General features: G+C 42.6%; 1 protein-coding gene across 2 annotated transcripts in view; it reads left to right on the plus strand.

Moving 5' to 3' along the window:
• Positions 1–18512, plus strand: part of LOC133346965 (gephyrin-like) — an 82065-nt gene that overhangs the window by 54982 nt on the left and 8571 nt on the right. For both annotated transcript variants that reach the window (XM_061558811.1, XM_061558812.1), the window contains 8 exons: positions 1815–1934; positions 8075–8133; positions 8639–8792; positions 10477–10598; positions 14341–14428; positions 15550–15623; positions 16259–16323; positions 17038–17141. In XM_061558811.1, coding sequence (XP_061414795.1) covers positions 1815–1934; positions 8075–8133; positions 8639–8792; positions 10477–10598; positions 14341–14428; positions 15550–15623; positions 16259–16323; positions 17038–17141 — 786 coding nt within the window. The remainder of the gene's footprint in view (positions 1–1814; positions 1935–8074; positions 8134–8638; positions 8793–10476; positions 10599–14340; positions 14429–15549; positions 15624–16258; positions 16324–17037; positions 17142–18512) is intronic.

Here is an 18512-nt window from a genome sequence, read left to right on the forward strand (position 1 = left end):
CTTTTACAGACGGGACCAGATCACGGATTTTATGTACTGTGTTGAATCGGACCTGGATCTTGTGTTTAATCAGGATTTTGGAGATCTTTTTTGTGACCCCAGTTTATAGCAATACAGTATATAATTTAATGTTGGGTTTGTCTATGGCAGTATATAGTACGGTGTCGACTCGTGTGATGTAAGAGAATAAAGTTTAGATGGAAGCATATTATATAATTTTTACGACGTAGAATTGTAATGTATTACTTACTGTTAGTAACTCAGCTTATTGTAGAGTATAGTTAGTATACTGATGATACTATGTAGTTTATACTTTAGTTGTTTACGTGTTGGTTTTAGTTACTGCAGCTACATACTATTAACACTCCTTCCCTTTATTAATGCTACCCCTATCCCCTCCCTTTGATGCTGCTAATCCTGCATAATGCACGGGCATAATTAGTACTACAGTATTCACATACCTGCATTTCCCATATCCCCTCTCTTTGATGCTGCTAGTCCTGCATAATACACGGGCATATGTAGTACTAATCACATTCCTGCATTTGCCATAAATATGCTAAATTCCTCTTGATATGCAAATTCTTTCGTCGAAGCGCCCTTTCCCCCCCTTCCAACTCAGCTTATATATATGCTCCAAGCTCGTGTGCTGTTTCATTCAGACGCTGTCTCCCTGACAGACCTGGTTTTCACCTGAGGACGGCTGCTTGCGTTGTGGCCGAAACGTCGTGAGAATTATTTTATGTTTTATTTTTATTATTTTATTACTTCCTTTCTACGTGACTTTACCGAAAGAACCAAGAAGATCTTAACACCTGTTTTGTGGCCAGAAAAAAAGGGGATAAACCTATTCTTATATTTACACATCGCAAAAAATTGCCTCAGTCCTAATGTTAACTGGTATGCTTGTGTTTGGGTGATAATTATTTGTACAGGAGCAAGATTATCATGGGTTATTGTGTTATTTTCACTACAGACAATGGATATAGGTGTTGGTGAGCATTGATTCCTGGAAATACAGTATATTTATTCATTGTTTTATCACAGATACATTATCGTGATGCTGTGTTTCAATTCTTTGAGCCAGTGTACACTCTCTGCTTGTTCTGCTTGTAGTGAGATATGCGGCATATCTTAGCCGCAGTGTTGGCTGAGCTGAGGGAATGGGTGTTGACAAATGCGTGTAATCTTGCGCGAGCTTCTCTCTCGTGATTTGACATTGCCATTTAAAGCCCGGTGCAAACGTAGAGATCTTTGCAACATCGCGAGGGAGTGAGAGTGCCGACAGAAGCATCGCTCCGTTATCGCTCTGTGCTACTCTATCGAGCGCCAAACATCACTGTAAAGGCATGACCCATTTGAGTTGCCAGTGCGACATTAGTGTCTTGAGCTGTTCGTCATTATTACACTGAAGAAGTCGTGCAGAAATTACTTGGACATTTTGCATTACGACCGACCACATGTGTTTCAGAATTATTTGCTAATTTATTGTAAATATTCTTAAATAAAAAGTAAGTTTCCAAATCCTATTGCGTTGTAATTGACTTATCTTAATTATAAAATAGCCTTATTGACAGATGAGTCAGAGCTGATGATGATGCCCTATTGTGTACCATGCCTTGTCTTCTGACATGCAGCCTTTTCCATAAGGAAGTTTACATTTTAGAAAGTTGTCACGTAACTTTCATTGCACATCTAATCTATCCTCAATTCTCTAGGAAACACTCTGGTTGAATTACTTGTTTAAGGAGTGACACTGTAAGAGTTGCTGTGTGTCGACCAGAATTAAGAACATTCTTTCGTGAATCATTCAGCCTGTGCAGACGGTGATGCCAGGCCAAGTGATGCGAGTAACCACGGGAGCACCCATCCCGTCTGGAGCTGATGCCGTCATCCCAGTGGAAGACACTGAACTTCTCAAGGAATCGGAAAACGTATGTTATGACCATCACCCCATGGACACGATAGGCAGGATTGTAAATTTACAATTGATTTAGCATGGTTGGCTATATCGGGTGTGAAAGAAGTTTAACATACATACGTGCAGGAGTAATGCCTCAGTCTCTTTTCCCTGCAGCAACCCTTGGCATGTACCAATTCAGTCACTTAAAACTAAACTTTTTATTTTACCATGTAAGGCCCACTGAGTATACAGCTCTTTTACAGCAGCAACCTGGCCACAAATGATAACTCAAAGAAGTGGGGAAATTTACAGCAGCCAAATACTCTTCACGCATGTTTCTAAATATGGAGGGAAAACCCAGAGGACCCGGAGAAAAATCAACACGCCCGTGGGGAGAATATGCAAACTCCAAATATACAGGCTTCAGGGTTGGGATTGAACCCACTACCTCCTGCGTACCAGGCGAAGGAGATAACATCCCGCCACCACGACACCCTTTTAGCTCCACTCCGTGGCGTATGTCCACAAGGAGTCTCGCTTGACTTATGTCCAATTTAATATTATTGTTTTTCGACATCTGGGTCCGTTGACCAGAAATCACTCACAGGCTACAATCGTAAAGGCCCAGGCAAGAAGAATTCCTTAGGGATGAGGAAAAGAGATGGATCAGAAGCATTTGACATTTTTTGCATCTTCTTCATCATCATCCTTCTCACAGGCTTCAACAGATGAATCCAACTTTTCAGGGAAGGAAGATTTTTCTAAGTAGGAAAGAGAGTGTTTCTCCAATGGATCTTTGGAGGGGGGACAGCTTTGAGGGCAAAATGGATTAAGTGTAAATGGGCAGGCCACATAATGATAACAACTGGAGAGCGATAGGCAAAATGTACTACATAGTAGTGACTGAGAGATAGTAACAGAAGCAGAAGAAGGCCATGGTACTTGCATAAGCCAATTTGTACCCTTATGTTTGTTCATTGAATAATTTCAAGGATGTTTGGGAGACATTGTGCGTCTCTTTTGAGAATGTTTGTCTACATAACAAATTATACAACATGGAAGAAAGGATAATGTATTTTTTATCCTTTAAACTTGAGCTTTTTCTGGCTAGCTTGTATAAAATAAAGAGGTATTTAAGTGAGAGACAACTCTGCAGTACAAGGCAAAGTTGTAAAAATTGTCTGTGTGCATGCTCCAGCATTTATTGAGAAAATGCATCAGCCGTTTGCACAGCTGCAGTCTTTATTAGAAATACGACTTCTAAGTGGTGTGTTGTTTATGTTGTTGTACTAATCCAGACAATTCTAGAGGGAAATTAGCAGTAGGATATGAAATACAAACAGAACTGGGCTACATAGCAGAACATTTTGGTGATATTAAATATTTCCCTTGCAATGTATTACATTCTGCATAACATACTTTATAGTTCCATCACTTTTCCAGAAATAGTTACGGCACAGCGAGTGAAATCTAGTGCAACGCCGAGTGGCTTGGCTGCAACACTTCGAGTAAAGCATTAAACTGTGCCTAGGCTTTGGTCTGAAACACTTATAAAGGTAATTGCGAAAGACAGGTGTAACAACGGTAAATATGGTAATAAAAACGCTTGAAGTGCATTTGGCATTTTGAAAGTTCTCTGGATATAATTGATGTATTCGTGAGATGAATAATTAAATTGTAGTTATATATTTGTTACATGTTGAGTTATGCATGTCTATTGCTTGTGGTTTTATATGTTAGGTAACGTCAGAACTAATTACAGTTAATGGAGTAAACATTGTTTTAACAATGCAGGATCTTGTTTATATTCATATACAGCCTAGTGGATCTCTACTGGCTGTGGTGTGCAAGCATACACCAAAAATAATGTACCACCATCAATATAAATGCTGCCTTATAACTTGAAAACATAAAGTAGGCTAAAGCTTCATCCCTTATTTCTACCTACTCATAAGAGGTGTGTTGTGACCTATGCGTGTAACTATGATGTTTATCAGTGTTGTTGCCTTTGTTTACATGGACTTTTGTAAAAAAAAAAGATTTGTAGTGGCAGTCATCATTCATAACGTTCACAATGATGATGATAATGCTTAGCAATTGCCATGAATCACTTTGTGAAAATTAATAGTGCTTGTCCTATGGACAGACTGGCATCTGCCTTATAAATGTGAACTCCTGTTGGGAATTGCCAAAGGATCATGCCATGTAGTGTGGCGATCCTTGAAATCTCCACGAGAATTCCACTCTTGAATTGAGACCCAGGAATTGCCATTTGAATGAATGGGGATTCTATCGAACAGATCCTATGGACACTTGTCATTTCAGTGGTGGTTCCTGTATCTCCATTCACATGATTGGATATTCTATTGACCCATCATTAGGCTGTCTTACCAATCCTACCGGCATTATAACAAAACCACCCAATACTGTGGGTTGAAGTATTTGTATGGGTGTAGCACCAGCGCTTGTGAGGTGTTGTCGGCATGAGGCTGTGATTTTACCAGAAAATGGCAGTTTATGCCAGTTTATTCCCATGTGTCCAAAAATTACGAGTGGAATTGTTTTACACGAGCATCACGGTTCCTGCCAAAATCTTTCACGACAAAATTGCGAGATTCAAGTACAATGCTTGAAGGCTGGCAATAAATCATGATATTACGAAAAAATTAAGTTCAAGATCACGCATAGCAGAATAATAAAATCCAACGGATAACATTTATTTATTTCAATACATTTGCGTCAACGTTCATATAAATTAATGCGGGGTAGGTAGGGCTCTCTGCTTCTGGCCAAAGGAGATGCGAAGATGTATCATACAATGTTAATAATATTGATGCCTCCTACACCTTGGATTATAACTCTGCCATAGAACAGACGTGTGTTTGCCCAACCAAACTGGTGTGCAGTGGCTCTTAATAATAGAGCATTTGATTATATCATCCCAACCACTTATGATTGCACAAAGTGGTATTGCTTAAAATTGGAATTTGCTATTAAATCAGCCCTGAGGATACAACGTTTTGTGGCTGGATGAGATTGTTAACTCGGTCGCTGTGAGAAGTCGTGCAGTCGCTCAAAACAAATAAATAGACATCTATCCACGTCTGCTAAAATATTTTTATATTTCAGCACATCAGCCCTAATAGGCTTTTTAGACGGACATTATCCAACAGGATTTATTTAAAACAGCAAGTCAAATATGGGTTTCGTCAGCCAAGTCGGTGCAGTTAAATGATTATTGCTACGTTACCAGGTGTTGTTGGCAAGAGCACTCGGTCTACACACTGGGGCCCAGTTTAATGCAAAAAAACCCTAGATTTTAGAAAATGTTGCTATGCATTGTTGTGGAGCATTATGATTAACAAGATAACACAACGTCTGTTTGTGTCTCCACGTGAATTTGCTGTGTGGCAATAGGTGCAGATTCCAGATTCTAAGAAAAATGCATGGACGGTAGCTGATATTGGTAGCACGTTTTAAAATGCCTTTTTGTTTGTTTGTAAGCCTTTGTGTGCACACCACCAGATTATTTACAATTTGTGTATAACGCATGCGATGTAATGTGTGCAGCGCAATTGGTCAGAAGCTCTACTTGTACCCAATGGGGAATGTAACATTATGCATCAGTGACCTCATGAATAAAACATGTTCACACACATACAGTTAATGTGGAAATCCCAAACCACGTAATCTGTGAAAACGCCTAGCTGGTATATTGCTTTTACCAACCACATGCATTATAAACTAAGGACGTACACATGAACCTTATGGGGGTTACCCCGGGGTTCCATAGTACCCCGGCTCTCGCATAATGTCCGTGATGCAGTCATTTTTAGTCTGTTGATGGTCGGCGATGCGGCAATCGACTCGTCTCGACGTGTACACTCGACGAGCTGTACACGATGCACCACCACGGTGCATACGAGCTTTCAGGGTTTCAGTGCAATTGTCCTCGCTGCGTTTCGACATCGCAGAGTAGCACTGATTTCTGATTGATTGCTACCCCAGTCGCGGAGTTAAGTACACCCCTGGAACTATTGTAGTGTACCAGAAATAAAACATTGAATTGCCTCGGCCATTTTGTATTGTTTGGTACCCCGGGGTACCGCCATAAGGATCATATACAAAAAGTATATATTTGATACTGTGTATTTTAAAATGTACTACGGAGGAGGTCAGGTGGCTCAGAGGTCAGAGCGCTGAACTGGCATGGCTAAGGAACTGGATTTGAATCCGGGCAGCAGCCCCTGATTGAACTGGGTTCTCCAGGGTAGCAAATTGACGTCTCAGCCCAATGACCAATGACTGTACACAAAAAACCCCATATAAAATTTGGTTTACAATTAATTTGGCTCATTTTCAGCTCGTAAAATTTCAAAATATCATGTTTGACTCTCGTGCAACGAATACAATGTTCTCTGTGGCAGGGCAGATGCCAAAAGGATGCCATCCAGTGTGGATAAAACATCACTTGAGAGATTTAATAAGTAGTCATGTGATTTCTCCTTCTGCAGACCACTCTCTAGCACGAGGTGATGAAATTGCTTTGCAAGGGTTCCAAAGGGATTAAATTATTATAATTATTCTCATGACATGATGCCAAGAGCAAAATTGTGTATAAAATGTACAATATGTGTGCGTGTTGAACTTATTTCGTACGTAGCCAACCGTGCGAATCGGAGGTGCGGGGAAGGACAACAAACCTGCTCATGATTATTAATGAGGGGGGAGGGTGCTCCATGTGGAGTGACGTCACCGGCTCATGATTATTAATAATGGAGGGGGGGTGTTTATTTGGAGGACGTCACCTGCTCATAAATATTAATGAGGGGGGCTGGTCGATGTGGAGTGACGTCACGAGCATTAAGGACAGATATTCCTGGGTGATTATAGTAGGTATAGTGTAGCGAGCGTTGCTGTGGAGGTGGTGATTGCCCACGCTTGTGATGAAAATATCAGGTGCGGCCATCTGGAATGCTCTTCCTTCCAATATTAGGAAGCCACTGGAGCTACGCACTTTTAAATCTAGATTGAAAAGGAATTTCTTTTGAACTGCTTTTTGTGTTTAATTTGTTTTCCTTCCCCCGCACCTCCGATTAGCATTGTTGGCTACATATGGTGCAAAAGAAGTTCAACATACATACCGTTGTGCGCTTGACTGCATGTATGGATACTGTACAGATTTTGCCCCCCCCCCCCACCTACGTTATTCCCCCCCCTACTCATCCTCGAACCCAACACCCCCTTAACATCTTTGTCTCCTCCCCTCCTCTCTACCTCACAGAAACTGATGAAGCTGAAAAGAGCATGATTAGCACTTGAGGCAATAGAGTTTAATTAACTGCTGCAAAAATCACATGTGTGTACTAGTTACAACCCCCACCCAGTTAATGTGTTAAGACCGATAATCTTCTATACTCGTAAAAAGGGAAAAAATGCATTGCTTAATCTTAATGCCCACATACATATCCGGAGTTATTTTACAAGAGTGACGATTCGTATTGCACTTCAACAACTGTGCACAATGTATTTGAGCACATTTTTGTGGGACCATGGCACGTACATTCATGGGCAGTTTTTTTTTAGAAGTGCAGAGAGAAAGTAATGTCAGTGCTGCAATGTAAATGCGATGTGCCGTTTAATCTTACGCTGTGCCTTTTACCACTTAAAGGGAAGTTGACAGGTGGAGGACAAAAGTATCTGTGACCCAGTGGTAGAGTGAGCAGCTCTCAATCGGAAGGTTGTGGTTTCACATCCTGGTTTGGGAATTTACTAAGTCCATCCTTCTGAGGTTTGGTTGTCCTATGTATAAACTCACCCTTGCCACAGGAAGGTAGAATTTCCACCACTGACTCAGGGCTGTTAGCAGGAGATGAGCACCACCTGAATGCTTATTTAGAGCAGGAAATCCCTTTTGACATATTAAAATACACCCAATTTAATTACTTTATTTGAACTCATGTCTGCGTATTATTCTTAAAGTGCTTATAAATAATAACATGACAATGCGTTATAACTTTAAAATTGGCTTGTAAGTTTTATTCTTCAATTGAATGTGCAAATACGTGCTTTTGCTATAGTGTTATTGTAGGGTTGTCATTGATGTGTTGTTTGCCTGTCATGTATTTCACTGGTGACAGCTACCGTGGATTTCTTGCTTTGCTCACACAGGGAGCAGAGGAGCTCGAGGTGCGGATCCTGTCCCAGGCACGGCCAGGACAGGACATACGGTGAGGACTGGAGGCCTCACATTGTTGACGTAGTTATTCTAATTGTCATAACAGTGACTAACATAAGTCGAAGGCTGGTAGTAGGCCGATATATAGAGATACAGGATGGTAGTTGATTTATTTATTAACGTCATCAAGTTGTTTCTTAATTCTAACGTGACTTGGCTTGTTTTTTTGCAATAACTTAAATAATGAGGATAGATCCCATTATATATTGTAACAAATACATTAATGACATATTGCACTGCTTGTGAAAATGTACCCATTGTTCTTTACGTGCACCCACACATGCATTTGTACTCAAGCTTTCTCAGCCCATCATTCGTCCAGTCTCAATTAAGTACCACTTCATTTGATGTCAACAGTGCTCGTCCATTTGATAAACTGACCCCACCATAGTAATGGGGATTGGCATTGCCTCAACGCTTGAGCCTGTAGATGGTTTGACTCGGCGTTAATCACACGTCAAATTACTTTATTCTCACGCGTGCATTTGTATGGACAGGTGCATTGGACAGGACATCCGGCGTGGCGAGTGTGTGCTGTCACGCGGCTCGCACGTGGGGCCTGCAGAAGTGGGCCTGCTGGCCACTGTGGGGGCGACCAAAGTGGAGGTGCACCGGCTGCCTGTGGTGGCCGTGCTGTCCACTGGCAATGAGGTAACGCATCACAGTGTACTCGGTTTGCACACAGCATGTCCTGTCTGTGTCGGCCTTTTAGTGGTAGCCTCTCGTATGCATTTGGTTTCTTCAGCAACTCCAGTTTTCTCTCTCGATGCAAAAACATGAGCGGAATTGACCAACCATCCCGATGCAAGACATTCCTGATATCCGCAGCACAACCCTGAGCTGTGTCAACTGGCAGGGTGAAAAACTGGAAGGAGCCCAGGATGGGTGCCATGTAAACACAATGCCAAAAGCAGACTAATAGCAATGTCAGCCCAGACAGAGCAGAGGCCATTTCATTTGTACAACATACACAGAGACAAAGAGCTCCTGTTTATACACATTTTCAGTCCGATGCTGCTAGCAAACCGCTATTGAGACCATTGAGAGTTTAGTGTGGCCAGACACAATCCCAGCTCCTTTTGCTCTGGTTTTCTCTGTCGAGTTGTTGAAACACTGTTTCAGGAAAGTGTGTTACAAAGCATTAGCAGTGGAGTTTTAAATCGCTGAGATGCCAGTAATTTAGGGGTGTACATGACCAGAAATCAAACCTTTATCAATATAGATCGGCTGATGCATACAGGTCCGTTGGACATTCCGAAATGGATATTCTTTCATCATTTTATGTTTTCTGACTTGTAGGATTCACCATGAGTACATGGGTACAAACTGACTGTGTTTATCTATAAATAAGTGGAACAGCTGCAATGGTCATTTGTCAGATTTGGACAAGACAATTACAAAAATAGATCAACAATGATAAGTCAATCTTGGTCATAATTGCAAGAATGTTTGCTGCTCTGGATCAACAACATGGTTTTGTAAACATCTCTCCCACTTTGTTTCAGGAAATTAATTGTGATGCAGGCCACCCCACATTTTATGTTAACATTGGGTGTGCATGTGCTGTAGTGTCGCGGTTAGCGTACTGTATATGTGTATGTTGAGCTTCTTTCGCACCGTGCGTAGCCAACCGTGCTAATCGGAGGTTCGGGGAAGGACGACAAACTAAATACAAAAAGCAGTTCTAAAGAAATTAGTTTTCAATCTAGATTTAAAAGTGTGTAGCTCTAGTGGCTTCCTAATATCGGAAGAGCATTCCAGAGGGCCGCAGAAGTGCATCAGAAAGTATGCGATGCGGTAACTGCTAAGTAATGTTCTTTGGGTCTTTCGGTAAAATCACGTAGATTGGTTCAAAGAAAATAACAAAATAACAAAAAGCTATGACGTTTCGATCGCAATACTAGCGGTCGTCATGTGATGCAGGCAACACAAGCGGTCGTCATGTGATGCAGGCAACACAAGCGGTCGTCTTGTGTTGCGATCGAACCTTCGTAGTTTTTTGTTATTTTGTTATTTTCTTGGAACCTATCTACGTGACTTTACCGAAAGACCCAAAGAATATGAATGCCTGCTTTCACGAAAGTTCTAAGTCAAGATGCTAAGTGATGATTATCCGAACTGGTTTTGAGCCTCCCCTAGGTCGCCTCAGCCTCAAATGAGTACCTGGAGTGGTGTGTAAACATCACCACTGGGGAGAAATAAAGGCGGTGGGCGTGGTGCTGGCCACCCACCCCCTCATGTACCGTGCCAACCTTTGTAGCTGCTTGCCACCAGCACTTGCCCTCAGTCTGTTGAGGCTCACAGGGGGATCTTTGTCTTGTGTGCTGTCCTACAGCTTCTGAATCCAGAGGAGCCCCTTCACCCAGGCATGATCCGAGATAGCAACCGTACCACGCTGCTGGCGGCCATCCAAGAGCAGGGCTTCCCGACCATTGACATGGGCATCGTGCGAGACCAGTACGATCACACCCACGTTAGTGCGCACGGGCACCCACACGTGTGCACTCGGCCACGCCTCGCGCACGCGGCCGCTTCGCCCGCCACTCCACCACCACTGAAGCTCATGGCTTCCTCCGTCGTGTCAACGCTAGTCACAACAAATGTTGACCGCTAATGTCGCACACACTTAAACCCCAATGTCTAGAGAACTGACCGGTGACAGTGTCCGTCATGCACCAGACTGCAGATGCGTTGACAGTTATTGGGACCCTTTTGCTCCAAGCACACTCACCGGAATGTGCATCTTATCAGAAGTTGTGTGAAAGTACAGGGATAGGCTTGCTGGATCATTTGAATGAGTATTCATACTTGGAAAGCAGATGACACTGATTATGGATGTAGTCTATATGAAACTGTGTGCCAACTTTTCTGAATATTCAAATGAGCATGAAGTGGTGCTCATCTCTCTTGGGTGGTCCTGAGCCATTGGCAGTAACTTTAGAATTGCTATAATGGGGACTAGGGGTGGAACGCTGCTTTTAGTGCACTGCGCCGTGCACCCATCCACTCGAGTTCACTTCACAGCCATCACTAATATCTTTGGTGAATGAAACGTGAACTAGTTATGTGTATCCCTCCCTTCGCCATCCTGCACTGGCCAGTGGGATAAAGCGTAGTCAACCCCCATGACTGATGTGGGGTGGGGAGGCCTTCACCCATGGACATTAAAATAGAGCTCTCGGTCGTAATGGGGACCAACCATCTGGGCTATGATGGCTCTTGCATGTTTTTGATGGATTGTACAGTAATTCCCTGTTTAACGCATTCGATGCGTTCCAGAAAAGTGCCGCGTTAAGCAAAATCGCATCAAGCGAGGAATTGCTCTACTCAATCACACTTGCACCATAAAATCAGCCTGCAGTCATCCCATTTCAGGACCAAAGATTTGAGATGAGGGTACGTCGGCATGCTCTATCACTCCCCAGACTGTGTTATACCGCTTAGCTGCTCGCTCAGGAACCGCGTTATAGCGGCATTCGTTCCGTGTTGTGCGAAAATCGTTCCCAAATAGAAGAACCGCTTTATAGCGAAAACGCATTGTATAAAAACAGGTTACCTTTTAGATTTGTGAAATTTTCACACCTGCTGGCTGTGAGGTGACCAGGAGATGGCAGTATAGTAAGCACAGTAGTGGCCCTGTACTTGTGAATCTTTGAGTGGTATCCTCTCCTATGGATTGGTTTTCTTCGGGTACTGAAGTTTCCTATTCAATGCAAATCATGGGCAGAACTGACCAACTATCCAAATTCTGGACTTTTCTACCTTCCTGATATCGTCTTGAGTGGCTCCGCCGCCCAACACTGAGCTTTGTTAACTAGCAGGGTGAAAACTGAAAGGTGCAAAATGGTTATTAGCTTTGAGGTGTCAGTGTGTCTCATGAGGTAATAATCAGGATGATTTGATATGTCTGGGACCTTAAAGGAGTGAAAGCAAGTGACATTCGTCACCAGCCTTGTTCTAGCCTTGTGCCGCAGTGGCGATGTTAACTACCTCGCCTGTATTACAGGAGGGTGTGGGTTCGATCCCGACCCTGATGCCTGTATATTTGGAGTTTGTATGCTCTTTCCGTGGTCGCCTGGTTTTTTTCTTCGGGTTCTTGGTTATTTCCCTTCACTTTTAGAATCAACATCACGCGTTTAGAGTATTTGGTTGCTATAAATTTACACGTGATAAGCCATTTTGTTGAGCCATCATCTGTGGCCAGGGTGCTTCCTAAAAAGAGCTGCATAGCTCAGTGGGCCTTACCTCATAAAAATAAAAAATGGATTATAGTTTAGTTTACTCACCCCTATATGGAGGCCTCTTTACGCCGTCATCATCCCACATGGTCCCGTGATGCTACAAACCATCTTGCTCCTGCACGAGCTACACGCATAGCTCCATCTCCATGGTCATCGTCTTTTAGGGGAATGTTGCGCAACCAGTGTGCCGTAGCAGGAGTCGTCCCAGGTGTGCTGTGGTATTTTCCGAATTCTGTGAAAGGAAAACCTCGGACAGGCAAACTCTCTGTTATTTGGCTAATCCGGCTCCCCACCTCCCACCCTCCCCCCTCTCCATTGGTAGACAGCTGTAAGACCCCACCCCCCGGTCCGCTCAACTCCCTTGGTCGTGCGTGCGCAGTTGGGGCAAACGGCTAACCTGGGAGCCCATAGTGATGTTTTTTTGGTTCGGTGTACCGAGAAGAGCGACCAAGTTTTAAAATGTGTGACATGAAATGAAGGAGGTTGAGAAGCACTGCTCCATGACATCTGCTTTGGATGCCATTTCATCACCAGTCTCGTCCATCGACCGTCATCCCCTCCATTTATATGTCTGCCCCAAGCCCACTTACTTTTGTTAACAGTTGGTATAATATCTCTGTTTCTCATTTTCTCTCGCAAGTTAATTTTATGCATGCGTCTATCATTGGTCTTTGCATAGTTTTCAGCTTTTGTTCTATTTGTCACTCTTCATGTTACTGATGCATATGGACAGTGCACAATGTACACGGATTGAAAACTTTATTTTCGCGCACATTGGAATGCTGTTGTTCATTATCTAGCTCGGTTTTCTAAAAGCATGAAATCCTGCTCACATTTTATCATTCCATCCCAATCTGCCTTAAATAATTGCCCGAGGTACTATAACATCTTCTGAAATGGGAAACAGTTTAGGCAAAATGTAGGGTGTTTTGGGAAGACTCCCTAAAGTGAAGCAAACAAAATTTTACAAATCAAATAACTCCAGCCAGAACACTGTTTGCATACTAATGAATCTGTGTGCCAAAGGTTACAGTGTTGAGGTAATTGTTTTTTTCTGTTAATAAACATGGTTAATAAAAAAATGTGTAATGTATTTATAAAATGTACATCCAAAACGAATCGCCACCACACGGTAGACTGACTCATGCTCTGCCAGAGGCAATTCTGAGGTGGAAAGGCCACGTTACCATGAGGGGAAGAGTTATCTCTCCATGGTTTTCCACTAAGTGACACTAATTGTATTGTCTCGAATTACTCGATCAACCCACCCCCAGCCAGGATTTTTACTCGTGCTTTTCCAATTGTAACGTGTAATTCACTGTTTGCTGGCAGCCCCCTTAAACTGTTACGTCGCCTTCAACGTGTGCAGAATACGGTTGCCAGAATTCTTATGTGCACGCCTGTTGCTGAATGTACAACCCCTGCGCTATGCATATCTCTATTGGCTGCCGGTCCGGTTTCGGGTCGAGTTCAGGATTCTTCTCTTCACCTACAAGGCCCTCAATAATGCTGCTCCCTCACATATACGGGACATCCTTCGCCCATATAATCCAACAAGCGTACTTCGGTCATCTGAGTCTGGCCCGTTGTGGTGTCTGTGCCGAGGTCATGTCTCCGTACGACGATGATGGGTCACCGGGCTTTTTCTCATGTGGCCCCCAGGTTATGGACTTCACTTTTATTGAACATTCGGTTTATTCAAATCCTTCCTTAAAACGTGGTGTCAGCCTGCATGGTTTTGCTTTCTTGTTGCTCTGTACAGTGCCTTCTTACCTCCCGGTGAAAGGCACTTTAGAAGTGTAAATTGTTACTTTTAAGTTGAGTACTTGGGCAACTTTGACACACAACTAGATTTGTAGTGCATTTTAAATGCAGTGTAGTGTGATGTGTAGAATGTGTGTGAGGATGGTTGTATGTGGTGTGTGTGTCTGTATTTGTGTCATGCATTTGCTTCGCAGCCCGGACGATTTGCTACAAGCGTTTCAAGAAGCTCTCGCGCAGGCAGATGTCATCGTCACGTCGGGAGGAGTTTCCATGGGCGAGAAGGTGGGCTCGCCAGGGAGGGCCTGATCCTCTGGGAACCTCGCAGTGGGTGCAAGGAATCTAGAGACGTGTGGCTGTCAGCTACTGGGGATGTTTTGTTTGACGCTCAGGGTGAATTGTATGAGGAGGAGGGATTAGAACGTGGTTGAAAGGAAGTACATTTTTCTGCAGGTGTTTAAAAATACATTATGCGTGAATGATTAGGTCTACTTGCATGGAAAATTTGTAGACCTATTTCCGAGTTCAGAATGACTCGTTCCATCTGGTCTAATGATAGCTCTGTGGTGAATATTAACATTTGTTTGAACATTTTATTTTTTCTGGTAAACATAATTGCTTCTCTTTGTAGTTGTGTTATTGTCACTGTTGTCAAATCATGGGGTAACGCACTACGAATCATTACCTCTTGATCATTGAACACCTGTCACCATAATTAAGTAGGAATGGCGAATTATGTTTTAAAATAAATTTGTATCTAGACTCCTTATGCTTTTGTAAAGATGTTAATTATCTTCATGTCCATTCTAGTTCTATACTCTTAATTTATATTTTTGTTCATTCCTCTGACTAATACGAACTATGTTTAATGTCGCCTTAGTTCTGCTCTTCATAACTACATTTGTATAGAAACTCCCATTATTATGACAGTGTTTTGTCTGTTAAAAGACTATTTCTCCCTTAAATAATTTCATCTACTTCTAAAACTACATTATTTTTGCTGGGGCATATGCATGTATTTTGAGTAGATTTTACTCCTAGTTTGTTGACTTATTCTGAGTAAAAGGAAAATTGAATGATATGTTCTCACAAGAATACTGGATGACAGTGGCAATCTGGCCATCTCATATCTGGTGTGTCTGCTTAAGTTCCTATCGTAGAGCGTAAAACATGAACGCAAGCCGTCGTGCACAAGGCCTTTAAAAAAAACTGCCAAGCAATCCCCGCCTAGTGCACAGTATCCCAAAAGTAGTTAATTTGTTGGCCGCAAGATGCCCTTACCCGGAGGAGTTTCCCGAGAGAAGACAGTGGGGAGGTGGTGCGTCTTCATTTGTCTCTCTTAGGATTTAAAGCAGAACCACGTAAAATGTGTTTGTAAAGTTCCGTGACACTCTGTAATGTTGCAGGACTATCTGAAGCAGGTTCTAACCGTCGATCTACAGGCGCAGATTCACTTTGGCCGTGTATTCATGAAGCCAGGGTGAGTGCCACCATGCTGGTTGTCAACCTCTCAGGCACACAAGGCACGTCAGTCTGTCGTCTTACACTCGTCATTGGGCTCCACTGACAGTTGTTGTTGTCTTCCTTCACCTCCGATTTTCACGGTTGGCTACATACGGTGCGAAAGAACATAGATACAAAGGGTGTGATTCCTGTGGGGATGTTACGTCACTGCATGTTTATTTATATGCTTGTACTGTGAATTTTTGCGTTCTTTACTGAGTGTTAAAATTTAAACAAGCAAACTATTAATTTGTATCGTAGGTTTATTGTTGTAGTGAAATGTCATTAGAACATGTGTGGAAACCCTATATTCACCGACTTAATAAATTTAATTGAAAATAAAAATTCAAGAACATACGACAACAATAAGAAACAACAGAAATCTCTGTTGCCTGTCATAGTGGTTGTCATCTATTTTAAACGTTTCAAACATACAGACTAAATGATATAATAGTTTCACCTTGGCTTGATCACTACTCTGAGAAATACAATTTGGTCCACAGAGCACTAGAACACTGCGATTACATCTTAAAACCGCAAAGTGAAGGGCGGCCTCTGTGTCACAAGCGGTGTGCGGCCGAATGAGAGTTCCGTTATCTTTGGCTCCTGCAGACTTCCCACTACCTTCGCGACTGCGGCAGTCAACGGCATCAAGAAAATGATTTTTGCACTTCCGGGTAAGCCAGAATTTTAGGATACATTTTGGTTTTGATCCTGCTGTGGGTTTGCACTTGATGTGCGTGTATCCCTGTGCATTTGTACGTGTGTACCCAGCTTTGTTACATATATGAGATGTGTTTATATTCACGATTATAAATACAAACTGCATAATTCCTCCACATACTGACAAATAGAAACTAAAAGTATATACGCATACACAAGTTGAGCATCGAGATTGCAATGCCCTTGAGTGAAACTGCATTGTCGTTTTATTATTATCATCTGGCTCCGCCAATAACACGCTGCTGCTGCTGTATTTAATGATATTCTCAAAAGTGGGTGGTTTCATCATTGTTACACTATGGCATTGTCATAGCCCCCTTCAGCCACTCTCTCACACATGAGTCTCATGTAGTGGTGGGTCAAGTGTGCCCCGGTGTTGAAGGCATTGGTGCAGTGATGGACAACTAAACAGTCTCGCAGAGAGTTAAAGACAATCTCCACTCGTACCTTAACAGGGCATCGAAAATCTTCTCGAAAATATTTACTTCCTTCAGGATGTCACAATGGGCTTTCGCCTGCTTTTGAATATAGCTTTCACATGCAGATTTCCGGCAATAACTGTTATTGGATGATTGAATCCAGCTTTCCATTTTACACTTCTTCACCCTCTACTCACCACCCACCATTATGTTTCTGTGCTCTGGCATCTGTCACTTCTTTACCAACAGGAAACCCGGTCTCTGCCATCGTCACTTGCCACCTGTTTGTAATCCCTGCCTTGCGCAAGATGCAGGGCACAGCCGATCCCCGACCCACCATTCTCAAGGCCAGGGTAAAGAGGAACACCGTGATGTTGCTGAAATCTCACACACACACACGGCAATGTCAGCTATCAAGTGGTGGTAACATCTTGTTGCTTATACTAAGCCTTGTGCACTGTGAGGCCATGGTGAGTGCAATTGACTTTCTGGCAGGAGGTCACAGGACAGTCCCACAGGTATTATGATTGAATAGAACAGGCTAATTGGAGATGCTGTAGTTGCATCCTTTGTGAGTGTTGCTTCCATATTTTCTGGGAAGGCAGTGGCCAAAAACAGCAATATCTTTCAAGAGTCTCCTCCAGAGAAACCAGCCCTAAAAAGAAACACAGATAAAGGTCTGTTGGGGCAAGTGCTGTTAGCGAGCACCTATAAAGGTCGATATGGCACATGAGGGGGTGTCCAGCACTACGCCCAGCTGCTTTTGTTTCCCCAGTGGTGATATTTACACACTGCACCAGGTCAACCTAGAGCAGGCCCATGACCAGTTCATATAATTTTCACTGGTGTTGGCCGTGAGCGAGAATTGAACTCGGGTCTCTGGGTTCGTAGCGCATAGCGCTAACTTCTGCAACACCGCTCCACTGCTCTCCCATGAAAAAAACACAAAACACAGATCCAAACATATGCTTTCATACACACATAATAGCACAGGCATAATAAACACACCAAAACAGATTAACGATGACAGTACCACAACACAATATAGTAAGGAACAACACAAAATATACGAATATGAACCTGGCTACCTGAGTAAAATACCTGGTCATGGCTAACAGCGGTGGTGAGTGATATCTCAATTAGTCCTGGGTTCCACCCAACCCTTTAATTAACCTACACTGACCAGCATGGTGAAGTATGGTCAAATAACTATATTGACTGACATGGCAAGAGGGCCTTCATACAGCAGTGGATTTATAGAGAGGTGAATTTTTATTTTACTTTTTAATAAAGTCTTATGCTTATGAAGAATAATAATAAAAATGAAATCTATTTATTGCTGCTTGTGATGTGTGTTGTAAAATGGCAGGTTTTTATTGTGTTTCTCTACAAACGAACATGGCTCCGCAAAGGCAAACACAGAATTATATTTTTGCTCATTCATTCTCTTTATATCTGGATGAAAGGACATTGAACCAACGTTTCTTCTTTTCTAAAATAGACTCGTCTCTTTCAGATGTGTTATTGAAATAATGAGATAAATCATTATTATTGTGTTGGTTTTATATATTTATGGATGTCTTATTGAATTTCTCCATCAAATCTGAGCCCTGGTTGTCCCAGATTTCCATGACTTCGATGTTGGGTGGTCGCAGGCCACTGCTGTAAGGAAAGATGCTTTCTGGGCAGTCGTTTTTTGTTTCGTGGGTTCATTTACCTACTGG

Source organism: Lethenteron reissneri, chromosome 25 (genome assembly GCF_015708825.2).
Source record: "Lethenteron reissneri isolate LAM-NWPU_2019-01 chromosome 25, ASM1570882v1, whole genome shotgun sequence".
Classification (NCBI taxonomy): Eukaryota; Metazoa; Chordata; class Hyperoartia; order Petromyzontiformes; family Petromyzontidae; genus Lethenteron; species Lethenteron reissneri.